The sequence below is a fragment of the Oncorhynchus mykiss genome, chromosome 26 (genome assembly GCF_057628025.1).
Source record: "Oncorhynchus mykiss isolate SJ-2025 chromosome 26, ASM5762802v1, whole genome shotgun sequence".
Classification (NCBI taxonomy): Eukaryota; Metazoa; Chordata; class Actinopteri; order Salmoniformes; family Salmonidae; genus Oncorhynchus; species Oncorhynchus mykiss.
Window position 1 is genome coordinate 31,050,654 of NC_143047.1, and position 14,193 is coordinate 31,064,846.

The 14,193-nt window shown below is 41.3% G+C and overlaps 1 protein-coding gene across 3 annotated transcripts in view; it reads left to right on the forward strand.

Moving 5' to 3' along the window:
* Positions 1 to 265: 265 nt before the first annotated feature.
* The window catches only part of LOC110514837 (guanine nucleotide-binding protein subunit beta-5b), a 35,271-nt gene continuing 21,343 nt past the window's right edge, over positions 266 to 14,193 (forward strand). The window contains exons 1-7 of one of the 3 annotated variants that reach the window (XM_036963421.2): positions 266 to 389; positions 11,397 to 11,546; positions 12,432 to 12,543; positions 12,888 to 13,024; positions 13,247 to 13,288; positions 13,407 to 13,483; positions 13,613 to 13,745. In XM_036963421.2, coding sequence (XP_036819316.2) covers positions 11,421 to 11,546; positions 12,432 to 12,543; positions 12,888 to 13,024; positions 13,247 to 13,288; positions 13,407 to 13,483; positions 13,613 to 13,745 — 627 coding nt within the window. In that variant the 5' untranslated portion in view covers positions 266 to 389; positions 11,397 to 11,420. Of the gene's footprint in view, positions 390 to 11,326; positions 11,547 to 12,092; positions 12,233 to 12,431; positions 12,544 to 12,887; positions 13,025 to 13,246; positions 13,289 to 13,406; positions 13,484 to 13,612; positions 13,746 to 14,193 lie in introns of those variants that run through there. The other 2 variants (XM_036963422.2, XM_036963423.2) reach the window with 2 other exon arrangements.

Genomic DNA, 14,193 nt, shown 5'->3' on the forward strand with positions numbered 1-14,193 from the left:
AGGATCAGATAACATTACCACCAACAATAACATTTACCATTAGTGGAGGTGAAACAATCTGACCTTGGACCAGTGATTAGGGACAGCTTCTATCCAGTCGTAATACTTTGGGCTTCATCCCAAATGGAACCATATTCTCTTTCTAATGCACTACTTTTGACCAGGCCATCGGGTTCTGGACATAAGAAGTGCACTTTAAAGGGGATATAGTGCCATTTGGGGCGTGACCCTGGTCTGTACCTGAGGGTAATACTGTGGCGTGGTCAAAGCCCTTGGTAAGTAGCTTAGTGTTCCCTCTCTGTCCCTGCCCTCCAATCCTCTAACTAACGTTGGAAAACACTCCTCAGGATAGCATACCGTCTGACAGACAAACCAACTTCCCTCATTAGGTAAGAACTATATTATACGTTTGTTATGATGATGTCATGCAGTTGTGTTGGAAACAGTTGATCAGCAATTTTTTTTATATTTAAGGCATATCAGATCTGTAAGCATGTACAATATGAGATGGACTGATTTTAAATAATGACAAGGTGTCGACTTAGTTATAACTCAATATACATGGCCTTCAGTAATGTATTTAGGATATTACTTTGAGAATTTGATAGACCACTGAAAAGCCATACATGGACTGTATAGGGCTTAGTGTTAGGTGGATCACTATCAGCACTGTAACAGTAAAGCCTATTTCTCAGTCTCTATTTTAAGCATGTGGCTAGTACAGTACGGAACGGTGTACAGTAGTATAGGAAGTTTGTGGGTACCATCCACTACCGTTGTGCCCTCGAGCAAGGCACTCGCTCCGGCATAACCCCCACATAGCTCCAGGGGTGCTGCATTGTGGTTGACCTTGTGCTCCTTGGAAGTGTCTGTATGTTGTTATGTGTTTCTGTGCTGTCCTGGGGGTTGGGAGCAGCGCATCCTGCATTCCTAAGGCTACTGATCAAAATAGCCACATGGCTAGCAGATAACAAATATACTACATATCAACCTAGGATCAATGATTTAGCCAGCTAACTTACCTAAATATTTAGAAATATTCATGTTCGTTTTGTAAATGGGCATGGTCTACTACTCTAATTTACTCAACAACCAAAAACACAAAGTCCGATCATAAGTAAAAAATTGTATTAACCAGAAAACCAATAGTTATTTCTCAAAGTTAGCTGGCTAACTTATTGACCCTGCTTTGTAGTATACCCCTCAGACCCATGGTTCAGACAATAGGCAGACAAGACCGGAACAAAAATGGCAATTGTGGGAGGAGCACAAGGTCAACCTGGAGTTATGTAGGGGTAATATTCTAATAAAATAACATGTTTGTTGTCAGATGTAAACAACAGGTACAGACTAACAGTGAAATGCTTACTTACGGGCCCTTCCCATATAGCAGCAAGCGCCCTGCTCAACGGCACAATGGCAGCTACTAACTTCCTAATAATATAGTTCTATTTCTACAATTGTGTGTTTATCTCTAGTACTGTGTATGTCTTACAGCCCACAATATACTATATACAGTGCCTTTGGAAAGTATTCAGACCCCTTGACTTTTTCCACATGTTGTTAGGTTACAGCCTAATTCTAAAACTTTTTTCCCCTCATCAATCTACACACAATGCTCCATAATGACGTAGCAAAAACAGGTTATACATTTTTGCTCATTTATTTAAAAATATGAAATATTACATTTACATACAGTATCAGTCAAAAGTTTGGACACACCTACTCATTCCAGGGTTTTTCTGTATTTTTACAGGGTGGGGGGGGGTGTTAAGGAAAAAAATTGAAAATAAAAGTAACAAATAATTAAACAGCAGCAGTAAAATAAGTCAAATTGCGAGGGCACCGGTTAGTTGAGGTAGTTGAGGTAATATGTACATGTAGGTAGAGTTAAAGTGACAATGCATAGATAATAAACTGAGAGTAGCAGCAGCATAAAGAGGGGTCTGGGTAGCCCTTTGATTAGCTGTTCAGGAGTCTTATGGCTTGGTGGGGGAAGCTGTTAAGAAGCCTTTTGGACCTCGATCTGGTGCTCCGGTACCTCTTGCCGTGCAGAAGCAGAGAGAACAGTCTATGACTAGGTTGGCTGGAGTCTGACAATTTTTCGGGCCTTCCTCTGACACCACCTGATATAGAGGTACTGGATGGCAGAAAGCTTGGCCCCAGTGATGTACTGGGCCTTCTGCAATGCCCTCTGTAGTGCCTTGCGTTTGGAGGCCGAGCAGTTGCCATACCAGGCAGTGATGCAACCAGTCAGGATGCTCTCGATGGTGCAGCTGTAGAACCTTTTGAATATCTGTGGACCCATGCCAAATCTTTTCAGTCTCCTGAGGGGGAATAGGCTTTGTCGTGCCCTCTTCACAGCTGTCTTAGTGTGTTTGGTCCATGATAGTTTGTTGGTGATGTGGATACCAAGGAACTTGAAGCTCTCAACCTGTTCCACTACAGCCCCGTTGATGAGAATGGGGGTGTGTTCGGGTCCTCCTTTTTATGTAGTCCACAATCATCTCCTTAGTCTTGATCACGTTGAGGGAGAGGTTGTTGTCCTGGCACCACACAACCAGGTCTCTGACCTCCTCCCTATAGACTGTCTCATCGTTGTCGGTGATCGGGCATACTACTGTGTCATCGGCAAGCTTGATGATGGCGTTGGAGTCGTGCCTGGCCATGCAGTCATGAGTGAACAGGGAGTACTGGAGGGGATTGAGCACGCACTCCTGAGGGGCCCCTGTGTTGAGGATAAGCGTGGCGGATGTGTTGTTCCCTACCCTTACCACCTGGGGGCGACCCGTCAGGAAGTCCAGGATCCAGTTGCAGAGGGAGGTGTTTAGTCCCAGGGTCCTTAGCTTAGTGGTGAGCTTTGAGGGCACTATGGTGTTGAACCATAGAATGAATAGTATTCTCACATAGGTGTTCCTTTTATCCAGGTGGGAAAGGGCAGTGTTGAGTGCAATAGAGATTGTATCATCTGTGGATCTGTTGGGGCGGTATGCAAATTGGAGTGGGTCTAGGGTTTCTGGGATAGTGGTGTTGATGTGGGCCAAGACCAGCCTTTCAAAGCACTTCATGGCGACAGACAGGTCGGTAGTCATTTACAGACGGGTTGGGTCAGTAGTCATTTAGGCAGGTTACTTTGGTGTTCTTGGGCACAGGGACTATGGTGGTCTGCTTGAAATATTGGTATTACAGACTCAGTCAGGTTGAAAATGTCAGTGAAGACACTTTCCAGTTGGCCAATACTGTCATCAAGGCAACGGGTGGCTACTGTCATCAAGGCAACGGGTGGCTACTTTGAAGAATCTCAAATATAAAATATATTTTGATTTAACACTTTTGGTTACTACATGATTTCATATGTTATTTCATAGTTTTAATGTCTTCACTAGTACTGATCTTCTACAATGTAGAAAATAGTAAAAATAAATAAAACCCCTTGAATGAGTAGGTGTGTCCAAACTTTTGACTGGTACTGTAAGTAGTCAGACCCTTCACTCAGTACTTTGTTGAAGCACCTTTGGCAGCGATTTCAGCCTCGAGTCTTCTTGTGTATGACGCTACAAGCTTGGCACACCTGTATTTGGGGAGTTTCTCCCATTCTTCTCTGCAGATCCTCTCAAGCTCTGTCAGTTTGGATGGGAAGCGTTGCTGCACAGCTATTTTCAGGTCTCTCCAGCGATGTTCGATCAGGTTTTATGTCCAGGCTCTGGCTGGGTCACTCAAGTACATTCAGAGACTTGTCCCGAAGCCACTCCTGCGTTGTTATGGCTGTGTGCTTAGGGTCGTTGTCCTGTTGGAAGATGAATCTTCGCCCCAGTCTGAGGTCCTGAGAGTTCTGGAGCAGGTTTTTATCAAGGATCTCTCTGTACTTTGCTCCGTTCATCTTTGCCCCAATCCTGACTAGTCTCCCAGTCCCTGCCACTGAAAAACATCCCCACACCATGATTCTGCCACCACCATGCTTCACCGTAGGGATGGTGCCAGGTTTCCTCCAGACGTGACGTTGGCATTCAGGCCAAAGAGTTCAATCTTGGTTTCTTCGGGCCAGAGAATCTTGTTTATCATGGTCTGAGAGTCATTTAGGTGGCTTTTGGCAAACTCCAAGTGGGCTGTCATGTGCCTTTTACTGAGGAGTGGCTTCCATCTGGCCACTCCACACTAAAGCCCTGATTGGTGGAGTGCTACAGAGCTGGTTGTCCTTCTGGAAGGTTCTCCCATCTCCACAGAGCAACTCGGAGTTCAGTCAGTGTGACCATTGGGTTCTTGGTCACCTCCCTGACCAAGGCCTTTCTCCCCCGATTACTCAGTTTGGCTGGGCGGACAGCTCTAGGAAGAGTCTTGGTGGTTCCAAACTTTTTTTCATTTAAGAATGATAGAGGCCACTGTGTTCTTGGGGACCTTCAATGCTGCAGAAACGTTTTGTACCCCTCCCCAGACCTGTACCTCGATACAATCCTGTCTCTGAGCTCTACGGACAATTATTTTGACCTCATGGCTTGGTTATTGCTCTGACATACACTGTCAACTGTGGGACCTTATAAAGACAGGTGTGTGCCTTTCGAAGTCATGTCCAATCAATCAATTGAATTTACCACAGGTGGACACCAATCAAGTTGTAGACACATCTCAAGGATGATCAATGGAAACAGTACCTGAGCTCAATTTTGAGTCTCGTAGAAAAGGGTCTGAATAAATAAGGTATTTTTTTTCACTTTGTCATTATGGGGTATGGTGTGTAATGTAGTGTTCTATTTCTACTGTGTGTAATGTAGTGTTCTATTTCTACTGTGTGTAATGTAGTGTTCTATTTCTACTGTGTGTAGACTGCAGTGTTCTATTTCTACTGTGTGTAATGTAGTGTTCTATTTCTACTGTGTGTAATGTAGTGTTCTATTTCTGCTGTGTGTAGACTGCAGTGTTCTATTTCTACTGTGTGTAATGTAGTGTTCTATTTCTACTGTGTGTAATGCAGTGTTCTATTTCTACTGTGTGTAATATAGTGTTCTATTTCTACTGTGTGTAATGCAGTGTTCTATTTCTACTGTGTGTAATGCAGTGTTCTATTTCTACTGTGTGTAATATAGTGTTCTATTTCTACTGTGTGTAATGTAGTGTTCTATTTCTACTGTGTGTAATGCAGTGTTCTATTTCTACTGTGTGTAATATAGTGTTCTATTTCTACTGTGTGTAATGTAGTGTTCTATTTCTACTGTGTGTAATGTAGTGTTCTATTTCTACTGTGTGTAATGTAGTGTTCTATTTCTGCTGTGTGTAGACTGCAGTGTTCTATTTCTACTGTGTGTAATGTAGTGTTCTATTTCTACTGTGTGTAATGCAGTGTTCTATTTCTGCTGTGTGTAGACTGCAGTGTTCTATTTCTACTGTGTGTAGACTGCAGTGTTCTATTTCTACTGTGTGTAGACTGCAGTGTTCTATTTCTACTGTGTGTAATATAGTGTTATATTTCTACTGTGTGTAGACTGCAGTGTTCTATTTCTACTGTGTGTAATATAGTGTTATATTTCTACTGTGTGTAGACTGCAGTGTTCTATTTCTACTGTGTGTAATGCAGTGTTCTATTTCTACTGTGTGTAGACTCCAGTGTTCTATTTCTACTGTGTGTAGACTGCAGTGTTCTATTTCTACTGTGTGTAATGTAGTGTTCTATTTCTACTGTGTGTAATGTAGTGTTCTATTTCTACTGTGTGTAATGTAGTGTTCTATTTCTACTGTGTGTAATGTAGTGTTCCATTTCTACTGTGTGTAATATAGTGTTCTATTTCTACTGTGTGTAATGTAGTGTTCTATTTCTACTGTGTGTAATGTAGTGTTCTATTTCTACTGTGTGTAATGTAGTGTTCTATTTCTACTGTGTGTAGACTGCAGTGTTCTATTTCTACTGTGTGTAATGTAGTGTTCTATTTCTACTGTGTGTAGACTGCAGTGTTCTATTTCTACTGTGTGTAATGTAGTGTTCTATTTCTACTGTGTGTAATGTAGTGTTCTATTTCTACTGTGTGTAGACTGCAGTGTTCTATTTCTACTGTGTGTAATGCAGTGTTCTATTTCTACTGTGTGTAGACTGCAGTGTTCTATTTCTACTGTGTGTAGACTGCAGTGTTCTATTTCTACTGTGTGTAATGTAGTGTTCTATTTCTACTGTGTGTAATGTAGTGTTCTATTTCTACTGTGTGTAATGTAGTGTTCTATTTCTACTGTGTGTAATGTAGTGTTCTATTTCTACTGTGTGTAGACTGCAGTGTTCTATTTCTACTGTGTGTAATGTAGTGTTCTATTTCTACTGTGTGTAGACTGCAGTGTTCTATTTCTACTGTGTGTAATGTAGTGTTCTATTTCTACTGTGTGTAATGTAGTGTTCTATTTCTACTGTGTGTAATGTAGTGTTCTATTTCTACTGTGTGTAATGTAGTGTTCTATTTCTACTGTGTGTAGACTGCAGTGTTCTATTTCTACTGTGTGTAATGTAGTGTTCTATTTCTACTGTGTGTAATGTAGTGTTCTATTTCTACTGTGTGTAATGTAGTGTTCTATTTCTACTGTGTGTAATGTAGTGTTCTATTTCTACTGTGTGTAATGTAGTGTTCTATTTCTACTGTGTGTAGACTGCAGTGTTCTATTTCTACTGTGTGTAGACTGCAGTGTTCTATTTCTACTGTGTGTAGACTGCAGTGTTCTATTTCTACTGTGTGTAATGTAGTGTTCTATTTCTACTGTGTGTAATATAGTGTTCTATTTCTACTGTGTGTAATGTAGTGTTCTATTTCTACTGTGTGTAATGTAGTGTTCTATTTCTACTGTGTGTAATGTAGTGTTCTATTTCTACTGTGTGTAGACTGCAGTGTTCTATTTCTACTGTGTGTAATGTAGTGTTCTATTTCTACTGTGTGTAGACTGCAGTGTTCTATTTCTACTGTGTGTAATATAGTGTTCTATTTCTACTGTGTGTAGACTGCAGTGTTCTATTTCTACTGTGTGTAATATAGTGTTATATTTCTACTGTGTGTAGACTGCAGTGTTCTATTTCTACTGTGTGTAATGTAGTGTTCTATTTCTACTGTGTGTAATGTAGTGTTCTATTTCTACTGTGTGTAATATAGTGTTCTATTTCTACTGTGTGTAGACTGCAGTGTTCTATTTCTACTGTGTGTAGACTGCAGTGTTCTATTTCTACTGTGTGTAATGTAGTGTTCTATTTCTACTGTGTGTAATATAGTGTTCTGTTTCTACTGTGTGTAGACTGCAGTGTTCTATTTATACTGTGTGTAATATAGTGTTCTATTTCTGCTGTGTGTAGACTGCAGTGTTCTATTTCTACTGTGTGTAATGCAGTGTTCTATTTCTACTGTGTGTAGACTGCAGTGTTCTATTTCTACTGTGTGTAGACTGCAGTGTTCTATTTCTACTGTGTGTAGACAGCAGTGTTCTATTTCTACTGTGTGTAGACTGCAGTGTTCTATTTCTACTGTGTGTAGACTGCAGTGTTCTATTTCTACTGTGTGTAGACAGCAGTGTTCTATTTCTACTGTGTGTAGACTGCAGTGTTCTATTTCTACTGTGTGTAGACTGCAGTGTTCTATTTCTACTGTATGTAGACTGCAGTGTTCTATTTCTACTGTGTGTAATGTAGTGTTCTGTTTCTACTGTGTGTAGACTGCAGTGTTCTATTTCTACTGTGTGTAATATAGTGTTCTATTTCTACTGTGTGTAGACTGCAGTGTTCTATTTCTACTGTGTGTAATGCAGTGTTCTATTTCTACTGTGTGTAGACTCCAGTGTTCTATTTCTACTGTGTGTAGACTGCAGTGTTCTATTTATACTGTGTGTAGACAGCAGTGTTCTATTTCTACTGTGTGTAGACTGCAGTGTTCTATTTCTACTTTGTGTAGACTGCAGTGTTCTATTTCTACTGTGTGTAATATAGTGTTCTATTTCTACTGTGTGTAGACTGCAGTGTTCTATTTCTACTGTGTGTAGACTGCAGTGTTCTATTTCTACTGTGTGTAGACTGCAGTGTTCTATTTCTACTGTGTGTAATGTAGTGTTCTATTTCTACTGTGTGTAATATAGTGTTCTGTTTCTACTGTGTGTAATGTAGTGTTCTATTTCTACTGTGTGTAATGTAGTGTTCTATTTCTGCTGTGTGTAGACTGCAGTGTTCTATTTCTGCTGTGTGTAGACTGCAGTGTTCTATTTCTACTGTGTGTAGACTGCAGTGTTCTATTTCTACTGTGTGTAGACTGCAGTGTTCTATTTCTACTGTGTGTAGACTGCAGTGTTCTATTTCTGCTGTGTGTAGACTGCAGTGTTCTATTTCTGCTGTGTGTAGACTGCAGTGTTCTATTTCTACTTTGTGTAGACTGCAGTGTTCTATTTCTACTGTGTGTAATATAGTGTTCTGTTTCTACTGTGTGTAGACTGCAGTGTTCGATTTCTACTGTGTGTAATATAGTGTTCTATTTCTACTGTGTGTAGACTGCAGTGTTCTATTTCTACTGTGTGTAATGCAGTGTTCTATTTCTACTGTGTGTAGACTCCAGTGTTCTATTTCTACTGTGTGTAGACTGCAGTGTTCTATTTATACTGTGTGTAGACAGCAGTGTTCTATTTCTACTGTGTGTAGACTGCAGTGTTCTATTTCTACTGTGTGTAATGCATATCTCCACCCTAATGTATATTTTACAGCCAACTATGTATTTATACAGTATTTGTCTGTATCAGATTGTGGTTATGTATCTGTTCTATTTCTGCAGTGCCTAATGAACTGCAATATACACCGTGTAGAAACAGATAAATAATGACCTGCAATATAGACACTGCAGAAATAGAACAGATAGATATTGCAAGTCATTCTATACAGTTGAAGTGGGAAGTTTACATACACCTTAGCCAAATACATTTAAACTCAGTTTCACAACTCCTGACATTTAATCCTAGTAAAAATTCCTGTTTTAGGTCAGTCAGGATCACCACTTTATTTTAAGAATGTGAAATGTCAGAATAATAGTAGAGAGAATTATTTATTTCAGCTTTTATTTATTTCATCACATTCCCAGTGGGTCAGACATTTACATACACTCAATTAGTATTTGGTAGCATTGCCTATAAATTGTTTAACTTGGGTCAAACGTTTTGTGTAGCCTTCCACAAGCTTCCCGCACACGCTTTTTCAGTTCTGCCCACAAATGTTCTATAGGATTGAGGTCAGGGCTTTGTGATGGCCACTCCAATACCTTGACTTTGTTGTCCTGAAGCCATTTTGCCACAACTTTGAAAGTATGCTTGGGGTCATTGTCCATTTGGAAGACCCATTTGCTACCAAGCTTTAACTTCCTGACTGATGTCTTGAGATGTTGCTTCAATATATTCACATAATTTTCCCTCCTCATAATGCCATCTATTTTGTTAAGTGCACCAGTCCCTCCTGCAGCAAAGCACCCCAACAACATGATGCTGCCACCCCCGTTCTTCGCGGTTGGGATGGTGTTCTTCTATTTTTGTTTCATCAGACCAGAGGACATTTCTACAAAAAGTATGATCTTTGTCCCCATGTGCAGTTGCAAACCGTAGTCTGGATTTTTTATGGCATTTCTGGAGCATTGGCTTCTTCCTTGCAGAGCGGCCTTTCAGGTTATGTCCATATAGGACTCGTTTTACTGTGGAAATAGATACTTTTGTACCTGTTTCCTCCAGCATCTTTACAAGGTCCTTTGCTGTTGTTCTGGGATTCGCACCAAAGTACGCTCTTCTCTAGGAGGCAGAACCCGTCTCCTTCCTGAGTGGTATGACGGCAGCGTGGGCCCATGGTGTTTATACTTGCGTACTATTGTTTGTACAGATGAACGTGGTACCTTCTGGCATTTGGAAATTGCTCCCAAGGATGAACCAGACTTGTGGAGGTTTACAATTTTATTTTTTGAGGTCTTGGCTGATTTCTTTTGATTTTCCCATGATGTCAAGCAAAGGGGCACTGAGTTTGAAGGTAGACCTTGAAATACATCTACAGGTACACCTCCAATTGACTCAAATGATGTCAATTAGCCTATCAGAAGCTTCTAAAGCCATGACATAATTTTCTGGAGTTCTCCAAGCTGTTTAAATGCACAGTCAACTTAGTGTCTGTAAACTTCTGACCCACTGGAATTGTGATACAGTGAGTTATAAGTTAAATAATCTGTCTGTAAACAATTGTTGGAAAAATGACTTGTGGCATGCACAAGTAGATGTCCTAACCAACTTGCCAAAACTATAGTTTATTAACAAGAAATGTGTGGAGTGGTTGAAAACGAGTTTTAATGACTCCAACCTAAGTGTATGTAAACTTCCGACTTCAACTGTATCTGTTCTATTTCTACACTGTGTATATTGCAGCTCATTATTTATCTGTTCTATTTCTGCAGTGTCTATGTTGCAGTTCATTAGACACTATAGAAATAGAACAGATAGATAACGACCTGCAATATGGACACTGCAGAAATAGAACAGATAGATATTGCAGGTCATTATATCATTATATATCTGTTCTATTTCTACACATTGTATATTGCAGGTCCATATCCAGCTCTGCATGTCTATGATTCATTCCTCAGACTATCACTATCAGTGGCAGTTACCGATCCCCACCATTATACAGTGTAATAATGTACATCCAAGTGTGTGTGTGCATGCATCTCCTAAAATAGGCCTACTGCTCTCCCCTTCTCTGAGCAGGATCAGGCAGGAGGGAGATTCCCCACTGCTTATCGTCAACACAGCTGTCAGCACACACACACCTACACACACACTCTCACTCCCTCAATCCTCTCACTCTGTCTCTTATTCACTATCTCTCTCTAACTGACTCACACATACACACATTCTCTCCCTATCTCTCTAGCTCACGCTCTCTCTCTCTCTCTCTCTCTCTCTCTCTCTCTCTCTCTCTCTCTCTCTCTCTCTCTCTCTCTCAATTCAATTCAATTCAATTCAAGGGCTTTATTGGCATGGGAAACGTGTTAACATTGCCAAAGCAAGTGAGGTAGATAATATATAAAGTGAAATAAACAATAAAAATTAACAGTAAACATCACACATACAGAAGTTTCAAAACAATAAAGACATTACAAATGTCATATTATATATATATATATATATATATATATATATATATATATATATATATATATATATATATATATATATACAGTGTTTTAACAATGTACAAATAGTAAAGGATGTGGATGAGTCTCTCTCTCTCTCACTCACACTCACACTCTCTAACACACACACACACACATACACAAAATAGCAATGCTCCCTTCAGGTGAATCGATAACAGTGTGTATGTGTGTTATTTCTCATACCTGAATGTTGACACTGTGTTCCTTTTCTCCTCTATACAGGTCTGTGGTTAATCAGCTGCAGCCATGTGTGACCAGACGTTTTTGGCCATCACTTTCGGGCCGTGTGACAGCTGCTCAGAGAACCGCCCCTTGATGAATCTATACATCAAGACTGAACCCATCAACTACTGCTCACTATGCATGGAGATTGTACGTCTCTTTACCCATGACCTCTAACCTCTGACTCTAACCAATCTAACGGCTCCTTCCTGGACCAATAGGGAATAGGGATAGATTTGAGATTCTTTATGTATTTTTAGGGGGTTGGAGAGGACCCCATCTGAGAATGCAGCCTCCCTATCTGTCTGATATACAGTAGCAGCGAGCCTCTTTCAACAAACACACACACACACACACACCATTCCTGGATGAATTCACCACCTAATTTTATCTGTACTCCCTTCTCTCTGGCAGCTCATCCACACTTACAGCAACCTTGTCTTTCACTTCTCTAAACAACAATAGGTGCAAAAACACCTTTCAAAGGAAAATAACATACATTTAAACAAGGAAACTGCAATGTGGTAAAATAAAATATGGAAAATGTGATTTTTCTGTCAAGTATTTACATGAACATTATTAGAGGAAAGTTAGGCTATATTTAGTACAATTACTACCAAAGACAGTCATAGTGGCTTCTCTGGAGCGAGAAAAACAGAGATATAGAAAGAGAGGGAGAGGTAGAGACTTGCCAGAGAGCGAGTGAGACAAGAGACAGGGAAAGAGGGGGAGAAGGGGAGAGAGCGGGGGAGAAGGAGCACATCAGCGCGGCAGCAGCATCAGGGGCATATTCATTAGTCCAAACAAAAACTAGAGTTCATATTGGAAAAATGCAGGTAGGTCTCTCCGTTTCGTTCCGTTTGCTTCCGTTTAAGAAACGTTTTGCAACAGAATCGGCGTAATGAATACGCACCAGCTGTAGGAAGGCAGAGCCGCCTTGACGGGAGCAGCCAGCGCGCGACTAAAAACATCTGCTCTTGCTGTTCCCTTTTCTGTCCTTTCCCCGTTCCCTTCTTTCGTTCCTCCTCTCTAAAGATGGCGTGCCAGGGCCTTGCGAGCGGCGAGACTCTGATGTCGCTGAAGGCGGAGAGCGAGACGCTGAGGAAGAAGCTCGAGGAGGAGCGGAAGAAGCTGCACGATGTGGAGTGTGAGTTTAATGGGAGGGAGAGGGGCCTCGCGATGCACAAAATGTTTACTGTCTGTACCCTAAACATGAAAGTTATGCAGAAGCTATTATTATATCCGTTATTATATCCCAACTGAATTTGATATTCATGCCAAAAATCATCTGACATGTAATTTCCAGAGATTTGCCCGTGGCCATGAAAGCGCATTAGATAAACTACCAGAAGATAGTTAATAGAGAGCATTGCAGCAAAGTTTTCCTGCATCAGGGTGATCAAATAAATATCCTACCTATTCATTTACACGACAATTCATTGTCATTACTAGAGTTTTTAACTGCGCGTGTGTGTGTGTGTGTGTGTGTAGTGGAGAAGGTAGCTGAGAAGGCAGAAGCTCTTGGTGAGTTAAACATGAAGACTCGGAGGACACTGAAGGGCCATGGCAACAAGGTGCTCTGTATGGACTGGTGCAAAGACAAACGACGCATTGTCAGCTCCTCACAGGTATGCACACACACGAACTGCTCTCTTTTCCTCCCTCTCCACCCTATCCCCCTATCCTCCTTCTATTCTACTGTCATTAGTGTGTTTTGGTCACAACCCTGTCCATGGTGCTGAACTCCCTGACTCCACTTATATCAATTCTCCTCTTTATTCCTCCCTTCTTCCCTTCTCAACCCTCTCTCCTCCCTTCTTCATTCATTTTCCTTGTCTTCTGTCTACCAGGATGGGAAGGTCATCGTATGGGATGCTTTCACCACCAATAAGGTTAGTAAAAGCAGCCGGAGTGTGTGTGAGTGCACTAATGGCAGCCTAATTCAGTCCCATGGTGGAGCGGTCTTAACCAGGCTTATTTATGTTAATGTATATGCACACTGTGTTCTAGGAACATGCAGTGACCATGCCGACTACGTGGGTGATGGCGTGTGCCTACGCCCCCTCTGGCTGTGCCATCGCCTGTGGGTGAGTCTCACCCTAACCTCTGACCTTTAACCCCTTAGCCCCAAGAAAGGTATTGGCTTGATGCTGAAGTACTGGCTTGAGGGCTTGATGTTAAAATCTCTCTCTCTCGTCTGTCTGTCTGTCTGACAGGGGATTGGATAATAAGTGCTCAGTGTACCCTCTCTCATTGGACAAGGACGAGAACTTGGCGGCCAAGAAGAAGTCGGTTGCCATGCACACCAACTACCTGTCCGGCTGCACCTTCACCAACTCTGACATGCAAGTTAGGGACTAGACACACACATACATGCACACACACACACACACACACACACAGACATAGACACACTCAGACACACACAACACAATGAGGAGAGGGAAGGAAATTTAGATTTTCAGAACAAGGAGGAGTGAATGGATAGAGGGAGGGAGGAATAGAAGGAAGGAAATATTAGATGTTTAAGGCTGTTAATAATTCATCTCTGCTAGACAGAAGAGGAACTGTTGAGAATTATAGCCGGATGAGGAGAAGGTGATGAGAGAAAGCGTGAGAGAGAGGAGAGGAAACAGAGAAGTTGCCCATAGAGAGAGATGGCCGTCCATTGTGAGTGTATTAATAGACATTAAGAGGCCTTTATCTGTCAGAGCTGAAAACTCATACCTAAGGGGGCACACACACAATATACGTCTCCCTAATGCACTGGGGTCTGTTGGTGGGTGTTGAGCTGTGA